The sequence below is a fragment of the Hippichthys cyanospilos genome, chromosome 6 (assembly GCF_059441005.1).
Source record: "Hippichthys cyanospilos isolate Australia breed blue-spotted pipefish chromosome 6, RoL_Hcya_1.0, whole genome shotgun sequence".
In the NCBI taxonomy this organism is placed as follows: domain Eukaryota; kingdom Metazoa; phylum Chordata; class Actinopteri; order Syngnathiformes; family Syngnathidae; genus Hippichthys; species Hippichthys cyanospilos.
Genome location: NC_142374.1, coordinates 14,962,852 through 14,982,367, shown reverse-complemented (window position 1 = coordinate 14,982,367; position 19,516 = coordinate 14,962,852). Strand labels below are relative to the sequence as shown.

The 19,516-nt window shown below is 37.5% G+C and overlaps 1 protein-coding gene across 2 annotated transcripts; it reads right to left on the bottom strand.

Annotated features, from left to right (window-relative positions):
* Nucleotides 1–7,081: 7,081 nt before the first annotated feature.
* LOC148422321 (tetraspanin-18-like) lies at nucleotides 7,082–16,502 on the bottom strand. Of its 2 annotated transcripts, XM_088417535.1 has the most exons (11): nucleotides 16,356–16,502; nucleotides 16,124–16,158; nucleotides 13,788–13,913; nucleotides 13,374–13,472; nucleotides 12,278–12,472; nucleotides 10,657–10,731; nucleotides 10,462–10,560; nucleotides 10,181–10,312; nucleotides 9,348–9,431; nucleotides 8,220–8,317; nucleotides 7,082–8,117 (listed from the first exon to the last, which is right to left on the bottom strand). In XM_088417535.1, exons 1-10 carry the CDS (start codon nucleotides 16,411–16,413, stop codon nucleotides 8,261–8,263), a joined length of 960 nt encoding a protein of 319 aa, XP_088273661.1. In that variant the 5' UTR covers nucleotides 16,414–16,502; the 3' UTR covers nucleotides 7,082–8,117; nucleotides 8,220–8,260. The 2 variants fall into 2 exon arrangements, with proteins under 2 accessions (XP_088273661.1, XP_088273660.1); XM_088417534.1 differs by having other exon boundaries at nucleotides 7,082–8,317.
* Nucleotides 16,503–19,516: the final 3,014 nt, after the last annotated feature.

The window sequence follows — 19,516 nt, the reverse complement described above, 5'->3', positions numbered from 1 at the left end:
GGATGAAGATTCTTCTTTACATTACCGCATACACCTTTAGCACTGCAGTTGTTTGTTATATACCCTCGAATCTTCACACATATAAGAGGCTTATGATTTTGGTCAAGCACATTGTCAAAAATTCCATGGGCAGTGCAAGCCAAAAACTGCTGAGCTCACCATGGGTGAAGACTGTAGACTTTGTCTTCCAAAGAATGTATGACAGGTAGATAATTGCAGTCCTTTCCAAAATTATTCAATTCTTAAGATGGGGTTCTTTTTCTTTGCTTGAATACAGTTTTTTTTTTTTTTTGTAATGGGTAGAAAATTTCAACTGGCAGCTCGATGCCTGCTGACGATCACCAAATAACCGTGCTATTTGTTTTGTGTTTTTAATGAAATAAAGTAAAATAGTCTTCTTTGGGGCATATGTTTAAAAAATATGTACACAAATCTTATTTGTAATTGGGAATGATTACATCATTACTCTATAATCAAATTTTGTTGATGATTTTTGGAAGAAAATATATTTAAAAAAGTACAAAATTGTTATTGCTTTTTATAAATCCGATTACTGTAATCGTTTATACGACCCAAAAGTGCCTCAATTCTTTTAAATGACGAAATAGCAAAATTAATATAGAAAGTTATTGCACCAATAAGCAACAGTGTTGATGTTTTACTATAATTTGGTGCTGCATCTAATGATTATTTTAATAATCCATCAACCAGGTTATTTGATCAGAGGGATCAAAAAAAGTTTTAATTTGTATCCCTAACCTAACAAAGCATTTCAAACAGCGATTACTGGTCACATGTGAGAAATCAGGCAACAATATCGATTGTTACCTCCAACGTAAAAGTACACCTTTTCAAATGCCTTATTTTGATTCACTGGGTATATTTGGGTAATATCTCTTTGCTGATGAAAGACTTAATTCTGAACATTTGGACGATTTTAAATGAAACATTACTCCAAACGATTAATGCTTGTGAAAATGGGAATTCAATGGATATGTTAGTCCGGTGATTAATAATGATGAATAATTAATAAAAATTAATGGCACATTTGTGCATACTTTGAAATTCTGGATTTTTCTTTTCGCTACCATAACCTTGTTCAAACATTTAACCAATAAGACAGTTAGCCGGGATCATACTTTGAAATTCTGAATTTTTCTTTTTCACTCCCATCACCCTGTTTCAAACCTCTAACGAGTAGGTCACAGTTAGCCGGGATCAGATGAAATAAAACTCACAAAGCGTAGAATGGCATGAAACTTAAAGCCAAAGTACTCTAAAATGTGGGTAGGTGACATAAATAAACAGTCATAGAGAAAAAGAAGAGTGGCCCGCTGTGCTCGGGATAGCTCTCATTAAAGCTAATGGGTCACGCTGCCCCAGCTAGGCTCCACTGACATCCTTAACAGAGACTTGCGTGGTTACAAGACCACGCGGACCATTAGGGCACTTCAAAGTTCAGTCCCCTACATTAGGGTCCTGCTGATATGGCAACGAAAGGAATGATCCGATTGCTCATTCGCATACTTTATTTCTCCATCGACGGACCTGTCAGTCAGCACGCTCCATAAATAAATGAAAACTTGAGTTGCTCATTAAAAGCCATAGTTAGCAAAGGGAGGGTTGTAAATCAGTGCCAAAATCAAACATTTGAACTGACGTTTTTGCTGACTTTAAACAGTTCCTTAGTTTGAAAAAATAGCTCAACAAGTTAAATTGAATTTCTCCACTTCCTGGTAGACCAAAGAAAAGACTCCATAAATGCCACTGCACTAAGCAATAAAAACAAAAAAAGGCTTGTTCATCCACGTTAGCTAATGTTGCTAGTTCACTTCTCTCGAAGATCGTCAAGAAACTTCTTCCTATAAATCAAAATGTTCCCGTTGAAGTTTTCATGCGCTGATCCCGTCCAAAGGGACATAACATATGAATCAGCCTCCTGCTGTGGCTTTACAGCACAGGCAAGCCCAAGAGTTACAAATGTGACAAACAGTACATCTGTATACCTGTTAAAAGGGCCCTTTCGTGAAAAGTCAACTTTGATTCAACTATAAACAACAGCAATGCCCGCCTGGTTAAAAATGTGAGAGTTGACTAACTATAATCAGAAGACCAACTGTTGATTCCCCCTGAACATTACCCAAGTGATTATCAAAAGGCGTACTCCTTGCCGCTTTTCACTCCGGTGCTGCAATGTCGTCTCTCCTTGCCAGCATGCTTTCAATTATAACGCTCGTGATTACAGGGGGGTTATGGCTATGATTTATTGTTCACTCATGTCTTGCCGTGTTCAGCGCATTTGCTCAAGAAGCCCGCCTGCTGCAGAGCTCAAAAGGTCAAAAATATACAAACAGTCGACTTTTTGCAGAGTGCACCAGCGCGCCGTGCGCACTGATTGACAGGCAAAATTGAAAACTCAGCCGTGCGGGCCACAGGGGGAGAAAATTTAATGTGAGACGCGTTGCGAAAATTGCGAGAAGAGCTCTTTTTGACATTAAAACCACGGAAACGTTGGATGAACTGAAAACAAAGAGAGAAGTGAAAACAAATGAAGAGCCACTATCATCTGGAAGACAACTATACGCTAAACATGACTTCTTTGTGAGCGTACACCATTATGCGGCCGTCACACATGGCATCATTTATTTGTTGTCAGCTGAATCCAAAAAATGCTTGGCCTGAGAAATGTCTCATCCCAACAGACTCATTTCCTTGCCTTCCATGCTCACTTCCTGTTTTACACCGACTCATAGGCACCACATTGTGCGTCACGATAGCTACCCTGTGGAAGCATGGCTCTGGATGGCCTGGGACAATTGAGAAGGGATTTAGCCAAGTGTCAAAAGGCCACCATTCATTCTTTAAAAAGACCTCAGCAAAACTACTGGAGTTGAATATTTCATTCATTTTCATAAATGGTTTGTAGTTACCGTATTTTTCCGACTATTAAGTCGCAACTTTTATTCTCATGATTTGAGAATTAATTTATATATATATATATATATATATATATATATATATATATATATATATATATACATATATATATATGATTTAATAGTCCAGTGTGGCTTTTTTTTAATTTTTGCTAGCCACAAGGAGACAATATGCCGATAAAGCAAATGATGTGTGCATCTTTTCAAGGTGTCAATCTAATCAAAAACTATGACATGGAACTGTGATGGCTGTGCTCAAAAAGAATTTTAACAATAAATGATTAAAAATATGAAAAAAAATATATCTAAATTGTTTGTATTATTGTGTAAATTGATCTTCTATGCAAATTTATGACGTAAACGTTTCATATATATATATATATATATATATATATATATATATATATATATATATATATATATATATATATATATATATATATATATATATATATATATATATATATATATATATATATATATATCAGTTTCAACTGTTATTTAACACTTCAGTATTATGTTGATGTTCATCCATCCATCCATAAATGTAAATGTTAGTGCTAAACATTAAAAAAATTTTTATAAATTTTTTATAAATTTTATATATATATATATATATATATATATATATATATATATATATATATATATATATATATATATATATATATATATATATATATATATATATACATATATATCCCATCTTTCTGCATAAATATCTAATGTTATATAGTCCAGTGCATTCATGACAAATTTTTTTTCCCAGTTTTTGATGCTTATGCTTATATTGCGGAACTTAATGCACCTTATAGTCCGGAAAACACAGTAGTTATGTTATGGACTGCTATGGTAAAAATAATTTAAAAAAAATTTTAATCAGCCTTGTCATTTTGGCATAAATTATTCACAAACAAAAGCGATTCCGAACCAATAAAAAAAGCAAACAAAAACAGAAATTCCAATACATAAAAAAAAGTGCTCAAATTTTTTTTTTTTTTGCAAATTTTTGTTGGGTGTCAAGCTTTCAAATTTTGGTTGCAGGTTTTGAGGTTTCGTACACAACTTCTGACTTTGCAGATCCATTTTCTCTTGCGGTTCTTAGGTCTTCCTCTGAACAATGTTAAACGCGTTTTCATTAGTCAAATGGGCATAGTGGGAAAGAATTCTCAGCGGTTAGCTTGGAATGATGAAGTGGTGTGACGGACGGCCAGTCAGAAATTGCTAACGCAACTTCTAAACTTGTACCCGTTTCTGAACTTGCAGCATAACAGTTTTCAATTTGCAAGCAATTTCAAATCCCTTTTCGATTGATTGCAAAAAAAAAAAAAAAAAAAAAAAAACCTCAATGAGAATAGAGGCGGAAAATTCAAAAGCCTCACATCCAGGCCAAAAGACGCCAAGATTGTATAACCTGGTTGATGGATCTTAAGAATTGAATAATAAGATTGTATACCAGATTGTCAGTCCAGCATTTTTTTTTTTTACCCGCTACCTCATAAATTCCAGATGCAAATTGTTGAACTTTTAATTTTTGACATTAAGCAAATACAAAATGCGGTGTTATCCAAACACAATTTGTTCCCTGTTTGTTGTTGCACATGCTTAGCACTATTCTTTTCTCGTTAGATTCTAAAAATTTGGGGATAGTCTAGTCACACACAGAATAAAAGTTGTGCAAGGGAAAGAGGTACGTTTAATGTTAAATCTGTTCAGGATACGGGACTTGTTCGAGTTCTAGTGGGAGTTAATTCAGGCATAAATCAGCAAGCAATGAAAGTTTCCTCTCCAAACAGGGGGCTAAAACAAACTGCCCCCCCCCCCCCCCCCCCCCCCCCCCCCACTCACTCTTCTGCTTGGAATTTTTATGAGGAAAGAGAGATGTGGTGCGACAAGGCTTCTCTGGAGCAAAGAGGTACACAAGTTAACATAGGTCCTTGGGGGGTAACATTATAAGGGCTTTAACAAAAACAAAAAAAAAAATAGCTTTGAATAGCTCAAGGACTTCTGGAAATTCTGCTGTGGGAAGCCAGGCTTCTAAAGTATTTGGTACCAGGCAAACAATTTTATTCCATTTGTGTGCAGCATAACAGCTAAAAGCTTCTTCGACATGTTTGCTTCAACATCTGGGTTCCACTGATTGCAAACCTTTGGGGTTTACAGTATTAATTAGCTTCGTTGGTGCAATCCTAAACTGTCAAGTTGGCCTACAGTTACAACACAGAATATGTTTATGAATTGAACTCGAATGAGACAAGCCAGGCGGAACTTCTGATACAAAACAATTGTAAAGAGGTCTGTATCAGAAAGACAATGTCAAGTGATGGCTTCTTTTCGCTTTTCCATTACAAGCAACATTTCAAACAATTGGGGACAATTGTTTGAAAACATCAGTTATCGTGGCAAGTGAATTGAGATCATATTTTCCATCCATTATTATCCATTTTCTAAAATTGATTTATGAATAAAATCATACCATTACACTGTATGTAAATGCCTATTGATGGGGGTATAATTACAACAATGACAGGAATAGAAGCGTTATTGGTGCAATAGTTGTTCCTTACTCTTTCTTGTGATTGGTTACCCTCCTCTTTAAATCAAAACAAATCAACCAACCAATGTGCAGTACTTCATCGATCACTGTCGTGATCGGAAAGTGCGGAAATAACTAAACTCCAATTCATTCTTCCACTTTAAGTTGTATAAAATCGGTTTATGCAGGCCCTACTTTCACACACTCACACACACACAAACACAAACACACACAAACACACACACACACACACACACACAAACACACACACACACACACACACACACACACACACACACACACACACACACACAGCAAGATCTAAAGTATCTCGGTCTAACTCGCTTGAAAACTCACCCAGGCCTCCGTCGTCGTAGCCGCCATGTTTCCAACCAGTTCACGCCAAGAATTGGATTGGACAAGATTTGACCTACATATTTTGGCACCGCCTACTAATTTTGACACTTACACTGCGCCAATGACGGCGTTTCATGAACTAATCATATTTGGTAATTAAATCCAATGAAAATATTGATTTTTTTTTTCAAATAATAAACTAAATGACCCATTTAATGAATGAAAATCCGTACATTCATTTATTGATTTTAAATAATAATAAACTAAATGACCCATTTATTGAATGAAACTGTACATACATTTCTTGAGAGTAGGCACTGAAGTGGAGCTGGATTATTCTCCCAGTAGTCAATTTTGTTTTCGGCACGACACTGGATTTTAAACGATGCTAGTGGAGAGATGCTGCCCCCCAGTGTTAAAACTCACGCTGTCATTGATGGTGCTTCAAAAGGGACCTTTTGCGTTAAAACTCAGCCAGAATTCAATTAGTAAACCGACATCTGTATTTGTATGGTACAATCCTTATACTGATAGATTGGAAAAAGACTTGGTTACTCCATAGAACTTTTTTTTGTTCCCAATAAGGTCAGAGAAGTGTCCCTCAAAATTTTGCACAGTGTTATCCAGTCAATTCAAGGATTGTTAAATATGGGCTGAATATTGACCCTCTTTGTTCCTTCTGTCACCAAGTAGAGGAAACGCTGCCTCATCTATTGGGATTGTACATTCAGTAAGACTTTTTGGTGTGACCTGAACTTATTCTTGGGATAGAATATTGGACATCCGAATGTTTTAGATTTTTTTTTTTTTTTTAATGTCATTCCTGCCCAAAAAGCTTATGTTCTTACTTGTTTCCATATACATGTCAGCAAGGTTGTCAAGCAGAAACCAAGTTTTGTTGTCTTCAAATCATATTTGAAAGCCTGGACATGTTCAAGCATTGCACAAACTCAAGCTGTGAAAACAAGGACTTCTTGTGACAATTTTAATTTGTTGACGGAATGCGCCTTTTTTTCTTTACGTACCTCGAGTATGCTGTGTTATTCCTGTTGCTTGTTTGTTGTTGCTCGATTTCGACATTTGCATGACTGAGTTGTTAGAATGAGTGGCACTTGTAAATCATTTTTTGCCAACAAATGTGACATATTCAGTTAAATTTAGCGAAGACATATCACCTCATTGAGCTTACAAGGCAAGTACGCATTTGTTTATAGACACACATGTAATATAGGCTATAGGGACACACAACAGGTTCTTTTGAAAATCATTTATTAAGCATTTCAAGGACTACAATCACAAAAGTAACCATATAAATATTGTTATCACGTTGAGTATCGACAAACAAAAACTGTTGCGTTGTTTTCCATAAAGAGCAATAAGATAACAGAAAACAGACATTTGAAAACTGCATCCAGTAGGTTGACACCTACAGAACATACTGTAAAATACAGCATAATGGATATGTGGCTGTGAAGAGCATTTGGAAGGATGCCACAAATATGGTACATACAGTAAAAAGGAAAGGATAGCAGCCTAAGTGTACATTGAGAGACACCCTTAACAGCTTAGCAACAGGAATCCCTGAGCCAGAAAATAAATATTAAATCAAGATACAGTTGTGCAAATGATAATGAGATAAAAGATATAAACTTCTCCCTCAAAAACCAGCAAAAAAAGAGGTGTATAACATATTTACACATATTTACATGCATTCACGTATATTTGTAACCTGTCTTTTCAAATTGTTATAAACAGTAAAAGTTCTTCCTATCTTTAAGCGAATGAAAACATCAATTCACCAATTTTAGAGCAATATTCCCATTCCTATAGTCTTAAAAATTCCAGACAGATTATACACTCAATACATTCCGAGAATCATTTTCAGTGGCGTTTTAAGAAAGGGGGCAACTCCTGTGCCAAAATAATTATCTAAAGGATATCTACAGTGAAACCTTTGACCCTCATGATCATAGCATACTACTGAAGAAAAATTCAGCAAAATGTCAAAGCTATTAAAGGTGTCATATGAGGTACCTAAAGGGTCTGTAAAGGCCGACCGAGCATTATCAAGATAAGGATTTGGAACCAAAATTAGTATAAATAATTTCAGGGAGATTATATATATATATATAAGGGTTCATCCGATTCTCACATCTAGTTGATGTTTCAAAAATGACACTTTCCGCTGGACACACGATCTTTATATACCAGCTGTTTCCAGTACCTCACATTCTCAGTTGTATGCCCCAATGTCTGGTACTTTGTAACCCAGTCCCCCAAAAGTCCAGCTGTGGAATATAACCATTTTTAACAATGGGTTTTTATAAAAATAAAAAACAATTGAAACAAGTTCATTATATTTACGAGTGTTGATTTTCTTCTTTCTTCACCTATTTTTTCTTGGAACGAGAGGAACAATAGTCCAGACTACTCAGTTTGTCTCTCTGAGTCCTCTGAAGAGGGCCATAGAAACGGACATGACACAAAGCTGAAGGAAAACAAACAAAAAAACAATGCATTTTAACATTTGGGTCAATATGTATGGGTCAATATGTACTAATCAAAATCAATATTGGCAGCCCAACACTTAACAAGTGCGTCAATTGATGAAATTTGTGCTCATGTACAGCCACCACCACACAAAAGAATGATGAGTGGACATGCCAGTTTGGAAAAATTAATCAGTGAAAGAATCAAAATATAGCAAAACTCCTCTACAACAAAACCTGCATGTGCAAAAAAAAATCCCCCAGTGTGAAAAAAAACAACATCAGTGCATTGAAGCCTTTCCCTCTTTCTTACTTCCCCAAACAAAGAAAAATCACCCCGTTGCATAATAATTTTTTTCTGCATTTGCGTTGCACTGAAATTCACTACAGCAAAAACAAGCCTGCGGGAAAAGTCTATGGTTTATACTTGATGCGCTGGCACGCGTTTTGCAGCACTGTATACTCGGAGCGGCTTTCCCACGCAGTCAGATGATATTCTCCCATACTCTAGGTGGCGGTAAATGGACTCATAAGCATACTAACAACACGATAACAGAGGTAGAGAATCATAGTGGATTCAAACGATCTCAACAGACTTCTTATCTCTCCCCAACGTAGTGCTCGCCAGGTGTTTACAGTATTCATTTTCAGACAAATCAAAGGTGTTTTTACCAGTGAACGTCCAAAAGCAATACCTCATCTGACATGTTGAACGCTCGTAAAGAAATTCCGGCAGGATGACAAGATATAAGTAATAAAAAAAGATGAAAGAAGCAAAGTGAAAGACATTATGCAAGAAACTGACGTATGACAACTCATTGTAGATTTGGCAATTTCTTTCTTTGTTCTTTTTTTTTTTTCAATGTTGGATGGTTTTTCTTTTAACTTCAGATTGCAGAGTGCACACCATGTTCTCTAAGTTTACGGCCGAGACATAGATTTGTTATGGTAAAAAAAATCCCTTGCTGTGAAAAATTTCTGGCTGCAAATATGATTTTGATGTAGAGGAGATCTACAGTATTTCCTTACCTCAACGACTATCACCAGAACGGCCAATGCACCTGCTATATAGACGTAAACTCTGTATTCAAGGTAGAGTTGTTCGTAACAACCCTGTGGACACACAACAAAAGTGCAGCAAAAATTACACATATACATGTGTGTGTGTGTGTGTATATACTATATATGTATATATTATATATACTATATATATATATATATATATATATATATATATATGGATCATTCGGTGGCTGGCTTGTCGGATGAAAAAAAACTTAGCAATGAGGCGCATCGTCCACAAGTCTTATTTTCTTACACTGCAATTACAATTACAATCTTTTCTCTGTTGGGAAAGGAGACCTTAAGGAGGTTGTTTTTGTAGAAAAATTCCCAAAATGGACATCTGTCAAAAGAAACACTTTTGACAAGAAACACTTGAGAATGAGAAGAAACATCTAGACAAAAAGAAAAAGGCTTAAAAACGATTTCAAATGAAGAAAACAACAGCTGGTGAAGTGAATGTGTTTCAGGCTTGATGCAGTCAGTCCAAGTGTTATGCCACAATTGTTAAGTGACATTTTAAGTTAACTCAAAGTATGTTCCAATACTTTTGGTAACCTAAAAAGTGAGTAGTGTCCAAATAAACATGTTTTATAATGAGCTATTTAACACGTAATAATATCCATTCCAGTTTTTGTCTCATACTCATCTTTTGGTCTGAAACCCAAATGTCTTCGGTATACAACAAAAACAAAGAAATTAACAAGGCCATTTCAATACTTGCATATTCACATGAGAAAGAGGCCTGGCTGGGATTCAAAAAAGTTTCACTTTGAGTAAAAACATTCAGCAGGTCTTACAGTTAGCCATGCTTGCTGTGTTTTTGAATTGCATTTTGCGTCATCTTTGGGTGGGTTTCTCTCGCAGCAGATGCTTGGCATTTCCTTCTCGTCAGGATAATCCTTTTCGCCGTTAATGCCACAGCACTGGAACTGAAATGATACAGGCAGAGTGACAGAAGTATTTAGTGGTGATTTGGTCTGACATGTGATGTGTCTTGCAATTTATAGAATCTGACTGACTGCTTTTCTTTTTTTTTGTAAGTTGTGCTAGCATCTTTTCACATGTGCTCTGTACTTACTTGACGCATAATATTATTCCACAAGATCTTGTACTTATCATCCAAAGACGCTGCATCATATTTGCTGAGGAAAGACTCTTTTACGCTTTCCGAGGATAACTAAAAAATAAAGGCAGAACATGTGTAGAATGAGGCAAAGACATATTATGTCACCATTATAAAAAAAGCTAACCGTCAACATATACTGGAACTTACCGTTCCCCACTTTGTGAAGGCATAAATTCCAACACCGATCTCTGTTATGAAGAGTGTGCCGACAAGTAAAAAAAACTGCAACAAGATAAAAGAATGAGACAAACAGTGACGTGAAGATTGCAGTCAAAATCAGAAATTTGATCAGGTGTAAACAGCTCAAGCGTCTTGGGAATCTCAAACCTCCGAAATATTTATACCACTTTTCCTTCATCTTTGTTGGAATGTCATCAGGTAAAGGAGTGATAAAAAGCTTTTGTTGGAATAAGGCAACGGACAGTACTGTTTCAAAAGAATTCAACTGCACTTTTCCTGCGATGCATTTTTTTCAATTTAGTTGAATGATGGCTAATGATTCGCCAACCAGTCAAGAAATGGCCTTCAGAGATAGAGAAAAGACAAATCACAGTTTTTGTGCACGATCTTCTAAAGATATTTTTCATGCTTTTAGGAACTGTGCAATTTCTCTGTAATTTCATGAACATGTTCCTTCTGCAAATTAAAGGGAGCTAGTTATAATCTTACTTTAACTGAGGGGAGATCCTTTTTCTCTGAACAGACTGCATGTGCATATGTTTGGTTTAATTCTTTTTCCATGTGCATTTCATATTTCAGTTTTCCCTTCATGCTTTATCTTTCAGTACTTGTTTTCTCCTAAACGTTACTTATTTTACAGCAGCGTCTACCCGATGTCCTGCAGTAACACTCCCACTCTCAGTCCTTAAGTGGAGTCTGAGGAAGTCTAACAGCCTGTTAATACTCAAACTTGTTCAGCTGCAAAAACAGACACTTTTGCGTAAAACTTAGCCACCGCTGTTGTTCTACATGGTACGGAAGCAAGAGCAACAACTCCTTGTTGCACGTGCATAGCTCGACCAACAAGCTGAGACATAGACTACACGTAGCCAGTGATATTGCAAAGTGATGGAAAAACTCTCTGTTTTGCCCTATTTGCTATACGTGCTCAAATTATACTAATCCTTTGAATCAGGCGTATTTAAGAGAGCAGCATCGAAAACGTGCAGAATTGCGACTCGAGAACTGGAGTTTTAGACCTATGTGTTAGCCCTTTGGCTGATTGACCTACAATACAAATGCCCAGGATACCTTTGGCCATGATGCGAACAGGATTTTAGTTTTGAATTTAAACGCTTTCCTAGTGTCAGAGGGCGCGCAATGTGTCCTAAGAGTATTTTGAAAGAAACCTGCTCTCAGAATGACACTTGGGCAGCAGAATCAACGCGATGGATAGAGGCCAAGCCAAACTATGAAAAAATTGTGATCTATTTGTCAGAAAAATACAAGAATCGATGGAACATAGTCAACAAGCAATGCCAAGTAAAACGTCCTTAGCAGAAAATCGAGAACAAAAGCGAACAATATTGATGTATGAATATACTTTTTTTTTTTTTTTTTTTATCACTGGCAAACTTATTCAAACGTCTTTGCCAATAGAGTATGATTGAATGTATTTGCAGAAGGACTGGGGGAGAATATCGATGTATATGTGCATGTTCAGTTACTGAGGATCAATTTGGAAAAATCAACAAACAATATGAGATTATTGTGCAAATTTTCCAGCCCCAAAAGACAGCAACAGGTCAGTAGTATGAAAAGTACTTACAATGAGAAGCGTACATCTATTTTCTTGGAAGGCTCCACAGCAGCCCACAAAGCCCAGAAGGAAGAGCACGGATCCAACAGCCAGCATAAAGTAGAGTAGTACCAAGAGCAAGGATTGTGTTTCTATAAATTTTCCTATTATTCTTGTGCCCAGTACCACTAATAATCCCACACCAAGGAGTAATAGGCCTACCACCTGTCAATGGGATATCATTGCATTAGAAACTCATGGAAGCAAAATGCACAATAGTCATTTTCTTTACACAATTTTGAAAGATCAGACACAAGGTTCAAAATGACTCTTTGGGGAGCAAGTTTGCTTTACCAGCGACTTCATTTTAGGAGCAAATAACTTATTTTGAGGAGCATAGGAATTCTTGGGACATGAACCCTTGAGGCACCTAAATATTTGGTGTTTAAACCCTTTTCATCATTCTTTTACAAGCCGTGCCAACGTGCCTGCGGCCGGCAAGAATGGGAAGTGGGTGGGTATGGCGATCTCAACCGTCACATTTACTACATCACGAAAACCCAAAAACGGAGTATACCACTTGCACGCAACAACTTGTTCGTTGGCGTTTCACCGTTTTTAGACCTCTTAATATCTAATTTCAATTCCATGTTGATGGCTAATTGTTTACTGTGTTTACTTTATTTTAGTTATTATTTGTAAGTCATGTTTATATATTGCTTTAAAAAAAAAAGGCAGTCAAACATGTTTGACTAAACACGACGAATAATCGTGATTTCAATACTGACCAAAATAATTGTGATTATTTTTTTGGCCATAATCATGCAGCCCACTCACTATACAGTAATCCCTCAGTTTTCATGGTGATTGGGGACTGAAACCCGCCCGCGATAAGTGAAAAACCGTGAAGTAGCGTTGCTTAGTTATTATTTACTTTAGTAGTTTATTATTAATATTATTTGTAAGTATCAAGCCTTGAAGCATTGTTTATATACTGCTTATTTAAAAAAAGGGGCGAATGAATAGACATGCTGATACAGTAACAATCATCATCAGCATCTCAAGTCACTTTACTGATACCAACATTACTTAAGACCACATGAAAAGCACGATGAGAAATACTTACGACAAAGAAGGTATTGAAGATTAACATGAGGTACTTGACGAATGATAGACAGTCACCCGTCATTATTGTTTTCGTTCGCCGTCGCACGGGCCCTACCTCCTGCCAAACAAACAAACATGCCGTTTGAGGAATCCCATACAAACCTCCCAGGCACGGTAAACTGTGTGGATTTTGTGCAGTCCGAGGAGACTTGTCTGAAAATGATGCTGCTGAGAAAATATTCTAAAAACCACATGCCTGTTCAAGAGCAAACCATGCTTATGAATAAATCCTTTTCCTAAGCAACACAACGCAAATGCAGAGCAATGTTGTGAGGCCAATTATCAATAAGGAACGAGATGGATGCCTCGTCACACTTAAAGATTGGTTGTTGTTTTCCTTTTCTGATAATAGTTACATTTGCGATTTACTTACATTTGTTACGTGAATGCAGTGCCGCACGGGCGTGCAGTGTTCTGTGTGGTGAGACCCTGGCCGACTTCCATAAGAGGCAGGCTCTATGCGAGTGCGCATCTTCTGTTGAAAGGAACAGCCACTCTCCTAATGTGAAGGTAACAAAGGCATATTTTCATTGGGAAAGATTTTCTTATGCTTATTCATGGTAGTAATAAAGTCATACTTCATTGACGTTGCAAATGTCACACTTAATAAATTCCTTGTAACAATGAAAAGAAACCTCACACTTCATAAATTCCTCAAAGCAATGGCAATACAAAAAAAACAAAAACAATCAGCAGTGCAAACAATGCCATATCGGCAATACCATGAGTTTATTAGCAAATTAATTTTCACACATTAGCAGCAATGCAGTAGCCTACAGCACATCACATTGTCCCGATTATTGGTCTGCTGTGTCTGCATTGTCTACAAGTGCAAAACAGGACACGTACAAATGATTTCTTGTGCTATTTCGGATCCAACTGATGAACTTGGACAAGCTGCCGGTGAAGTGTTGAGGTCTACATGGAGGCTAGGCTACCTATGCTTTGCAGTGTGGTTGCCACTGTTGTGTCACTTGGGTCAGATTGCAGGCTTTTTCTAACTGAGGTTTTACTGCCCCAAAATATTCTCGTAGACTAATAAAAAAAGATTTCAACCTGGCTTCTTCCAGTAGAAGGTCCAAGATGAAAGCTGATCTTGTTATATCTGTGATATCTGCTTTCCTTGTTGGAAGCGCAAAATATCATTGTTTATGAAGCATGCTTGCAAAGCATATTTTGAAGTTCTTTTAGGACCAATTCTGGCCCCCGAGGGCCAGTGTCCTGCACGTTTTCCAGTTTTCTCTCCCTAACACACCTGATTTAAACCATTAGCTCATCAACAAGTTCTGCTGGAGATTGAAAATAATCCTCATCATTTGAATCAGGTTTGTTTGAGAAAACTGGAAAACATTCAAGACACCGGGCCTCGAGGGCCGGAATTGCCCACCCCTGCTTTAGGTGAATGCTACACATTTTACTGTCTCTAAGCGCAAAAGGGCTTTTCTTTTGATGGTGGGGCATGAACCAAATACCACTCCGCCGATTGCAATTTTTGTTTAGTCGGCACAAAAAGATATTGGAAGGAATATAAACAAAAGGTTTTGCATTGCACAAAAATATACATTTTCCAAGGTAACTGGAGCATACAGAAAAGAAAAAAAAATAGGGTCAGATTTGGAATAAGTATCCATAATGTGTGTGTTTTTTATTTTTTTTAATAATAATGCTTTTAAACAAACAGTAAATAGTTTTCTGTGCAGAATGTAATTTAAAGGGATACTGTGTTAGATTTAGACGTTTTTTTCATTACGGCCAGCAGGATGTGCTGCAGGTGCTACCTTTCACATTTTCCGTAGCTATTAACAAACATGGCCGCCTCTGGAAAAGTGCCACCACACATGTAATATAATTTTTTAACTAGACTTATGAATATACTTAGAAATACTGGTGGTCATTAAGAACACGTTCATTTGCAAGTTTTTGAAATTTACAATAATTTAATGTATTGTTAATGAAAAAGTCAAAATCACACACACTGTCCCTTTAAAAAAAAAGTTCTACACTATGCAGCTCCACTAGTATGCACCTCCACTAGTCAAAACATGGGATTCCGATTAATGTCGTGTGGCAGCCATTTTGCCACCTGTCAATTAAAAAACATTGCAGTTGCTCAGGGTTCGTAGTTCTCATTCACGTCTCTTAGCCTGCAAACATCACATGAACACTGAACTCAGAAGGTGAGCCATGATTGGGCACTACCTGAGGAACTGTCATGTCAGCTCCTGGCAAAATGGCAGCCAATGGAGATTGTCAAAAACTGGTGGATTCCCCCCCCCCCCCCCCCCCCCCCCCCCCCTCCCACAAAAGCAACACAACAACACAAAAGCATCGGAATGCCATATTTAAGACTTGTGGGGCTGCATAAAACATTCTGTAAAGTGCAGGTTTTTTTTTTTTTTACATCCCCTTTAAAATAATTATTTTTAAAAAATGGACATTCACACAGGACTAACTCCATAGAAGGCTGTAACAGTGCAATAACAAATTCAGGAGAAAACGGATTGCGTTCCACTAGGGGGAATTTGGGTAACTTCATTTACTATAAACCTCTTTCAACCCTGGGCAGGCGCTCACGTTTCGCAAAACAAACTTAAACAAATCACGTCACTACTGCATAAATGATAACATTTTTGTACACGTCACTTCTGCATTAATGCTAACGTTTTTTGTAATTGTTTTGTTTCGAATTGTTATATTTGTCATACTTACGGAGTTATCCAGCTTCGGTCTGCAAACGTCGTATTCTGCAAAACACAAAGTAATTGACTTACAAAACTGCCTTACAAAAGCGATTTTCAACCCTTGGGACTACAAAAGACTTTTTACACAAAGTATTTGCGTGCGGCAACAGATGAGGTCAGCTCCACACATGTACTTGCTACCGGTGATAAAGGCCGGAGGACGTGACGACGTTTGACAAGACGTCAGCTTATGTGCTCACCTTTGTCGGAGTGAGTGCACTGAAAAAAACGTTCAATGTGCGTGAAAACATCTTCCATTCATCCGTTTGACGTTCACAGTCAGCGTACGCTTTGCTAGGTTGGCTGATGGAAGAAAACACAGTCAACACGTGCGTGCGTTTCCTGGGGTGGACGCGAACGTATCGATTACGTCATCAGAACACCAGTTTGACTGTTAGTCGATTTGCTGGTTTTTGTCATTACAGTACATGAATGTCACTTGAACATTTGCAGGAATTGCGCGGCAATGTGCATTTAAGTGCATGCAGCAGTTAAAAAGTATTCTGTTGTTCGTCCTCCGATGGAGCAACAATTTAGGCGTTAGTGAGAGACTTGAACCAAGATAATACCTGCTTGAGTTATTTGGAAGAAAGAAGGAGCAGCGCGGCGGAAAATGTTGTTTCCGAGTTTGCCTCACAGTCGAGACGCTCATGGTTGGAATCCATCCAGAATTGAGCAAATTGAAAAGTAAGAATAGCCGGACCTCAAAACTTTTGGGCTACAATCAATTAACCCGTTCAATACGCGAACCCCTATGTAACTGCTATGTGCACCACAAAATGCATAGCTTAAATAAATTAATCAAATTAATTAATCTAGTGCTCCTCAATTATTTTTGCCAAGCCCCCCAGGGGCTAGCAGCTAATAAATAAGATGAATAGCTATAAAACATGTATGATTATACCTAAACCTGTATTATTTTGAACATTAACAAAAGAAACAAAAACTATATAAATCTTCCAACAACTGTTAATGATTTCTTACAGCGTTTATACGGGTTACATTGAGCATTTAACAAACAAACAAAAAAACATGCGTGCCTGAAACAACAACAACAAAAAATCTTATTTTATTGCAATTACATTTCACGTGACAAACAAAGCCATTTCCTTGGGGCGCCCCCCCCCCCCCCCCCCCCCCCCCCCAGCTACGGACAATGGTAAATGCGGCACCTGCAGCACCACCTACTGGCGGTAATGAAAACCGGTCTAAATCTTACACGCTGTCCCTTTAAGTGATCCTTCATAAATTCGAGAGTAGTAGGCTTAGTTGGAACCATATTATTGACACATTTGGCCCCATCAACGTTAAAAGTAGTTTTTTTTAAAGACATAATTCTGTGTAAAAAAAAAAAAAGGGGACTCAAAACAATTTTTAATTGATAATCATTCTACATTTCACAATAACATTTCTGTTTCAATATAACAAAAGATAGACCAATAACACAACAAAACATAGAACAACACATAAATATATACAAGGAATCAGACATCCTACGGACTTGAGGCAGTCGGCGGGAGAAACCCTAAACTGATATCCAGCCAATTGCAGGTCACACAGAGAGAAACAACCATTCGAGCACCCAATCACATCTTAAGACAATTTAATATGTCGAAAACACTTGCCATGCATGTGTTTTGGAGTGTGCGAGGAAGTCGGGGTGCCTGGGGAGAACCCACGCGTGCTCAGGAAGAACATGCAAATTGAACACAGGAAGGCCAGAGCCAGCTGGATTCAAACTTGGGTCCCATAACTGTGAGGCGGACGTGCTAACTACTGGACCACCGCACCACCTCAATATCAGTTTTGAACACTTTAAAACATGGAGCGAAATTTTTAAAAAAGTGCTTTTGTGAAAATTACGACACAAAATAAAGACAACATTGCAAATGCCTATGCCTTTGTATTTAAAAATGTAATTATACTTTCATCATTCATTTTAATTCTGAATAGATTTTTTGAGAAATTAATTTTTCTATTTACATTGTTGGATATTATATGCCTGTGAGGAGAGTAACATAATGTCCAAGCTTAAAGAGCTTGTTGATGAAATTGTGAGAGTTTAAAAGGTAATCTTGTAATGTTATAGTCACATTTCAACAAAAACTCTAAACCACCAATCTTTTTGAAGAGATCTGGAACAAAATACCACATTGACCCTGAAGCCTTTAGGCATTGCTTCAAACTTTTTTTTTTTTCTGACCCACAACCCCAGAGTGGATAAGTAGTATAGAGTGCATATTTTGGTGGCGTAAGAAAAAAAATGTAAGCACCCAGCATTACATTTTTGAGTGTGAAGCTTCAAATCTTGTAGGCCCTCATTTCCTTTGTGGCCTGCTATGTGCTTCCCACCATATGCATGGGAGGCAATTTTTTATCCATAGGTGTAGGTGACTATGTTCTTCTTCCCTTGGCCAGAGACCAAGTGAATAAAACCTCCAAAGGACTAGGGCTCTAGAAAATAACTGGAAATCTTGACTGAAGCACACAGAATCATGGCGACCCAACTGAGATCTCCGGATGCATTTATGCATTTTTCAATAAATAAAAAATGTGAAATGTTTTATGATTAATAGTATAGTCAATGTTTTATGATTAATGTGCTAGTACTATTTTGGACAGTATTAAAAAAAACCTCGTCGTTTTAACATTATAATAATATATACCGTGATTTGTTTGGTCCGACCTACTTGGGAATAGATTTTCCTCTATGCGGCCCGCAAGCTCAAATGAGTTTGACACCCCTGATCTATAGGCACCGCCATGAGAAACGATCCCAAACCGGTTTCACATAACAAGCAGAAGCCAGAACTCAATAATGAGGGCAAACCCATGACCTACATTTCTCCCTGGATGGGTATAAGGCATTTGGCATTGTTGTTACAGCATCCTCTTGATGCTGAACTACGAAAACCACGGTTTGCCATTACAGCACTCCATCAGCCATGATAGCGGCTTCAACTAGCTTCAAGGCAAAACTAGTATGTCGTCACCGTCCCCCTTTTGACTAGCGACAACCGGGCGACTTCGTCTTGAGCACGATGCTGCATTACAATCATCATTACTGAGGTCATATTGAGATTGTTTATGGAACAACCCTATAAATGATCTCTTCCAATTTCACACGTGGGAAAAATAAAATGTGTTTTTGCATTTTATTGTTTGCCACTCTAACCTGACCTGATGTCCAAGGAAGCCCACGCATGTCACGCCAAAACTACTCTCAATTAAAAGCCCATTTTCCTTAATCAGGCGCAGCAAGTAAACACCCCCAGAATTTGAATGAAGATGGGCTCTTGTGGTGGTAAGCGAGACATACTGTCATTTAATGGAACCTCCTATCATGAGAAAAATGAGCCCG

Bases quoted from the DNA above. Each gene is read 5' to 3' on its own strand.
- LOC148422321 (XM_088417534.1), bottom strand. From the start codon at position 16,413: ATGGAAGATGTTTTCACGCACATTGAACGTTTTTTTCAGTGCACTCAC. The intron at 16,159-16,355 runs GTGAGCACATAA...TGTGTTTTGCAG, and splicing joins GTGCACTCACTCCGACAAAG to AATACGACGTTTGCAGACCG. The intron at 13,473-13,787 runs GTAAGTAAATCG...TTTGTTTGGCAG, and splicing joins ACTGCATTCACGTAACAAAT to GAGGTAGGGCCCGTGCGACG.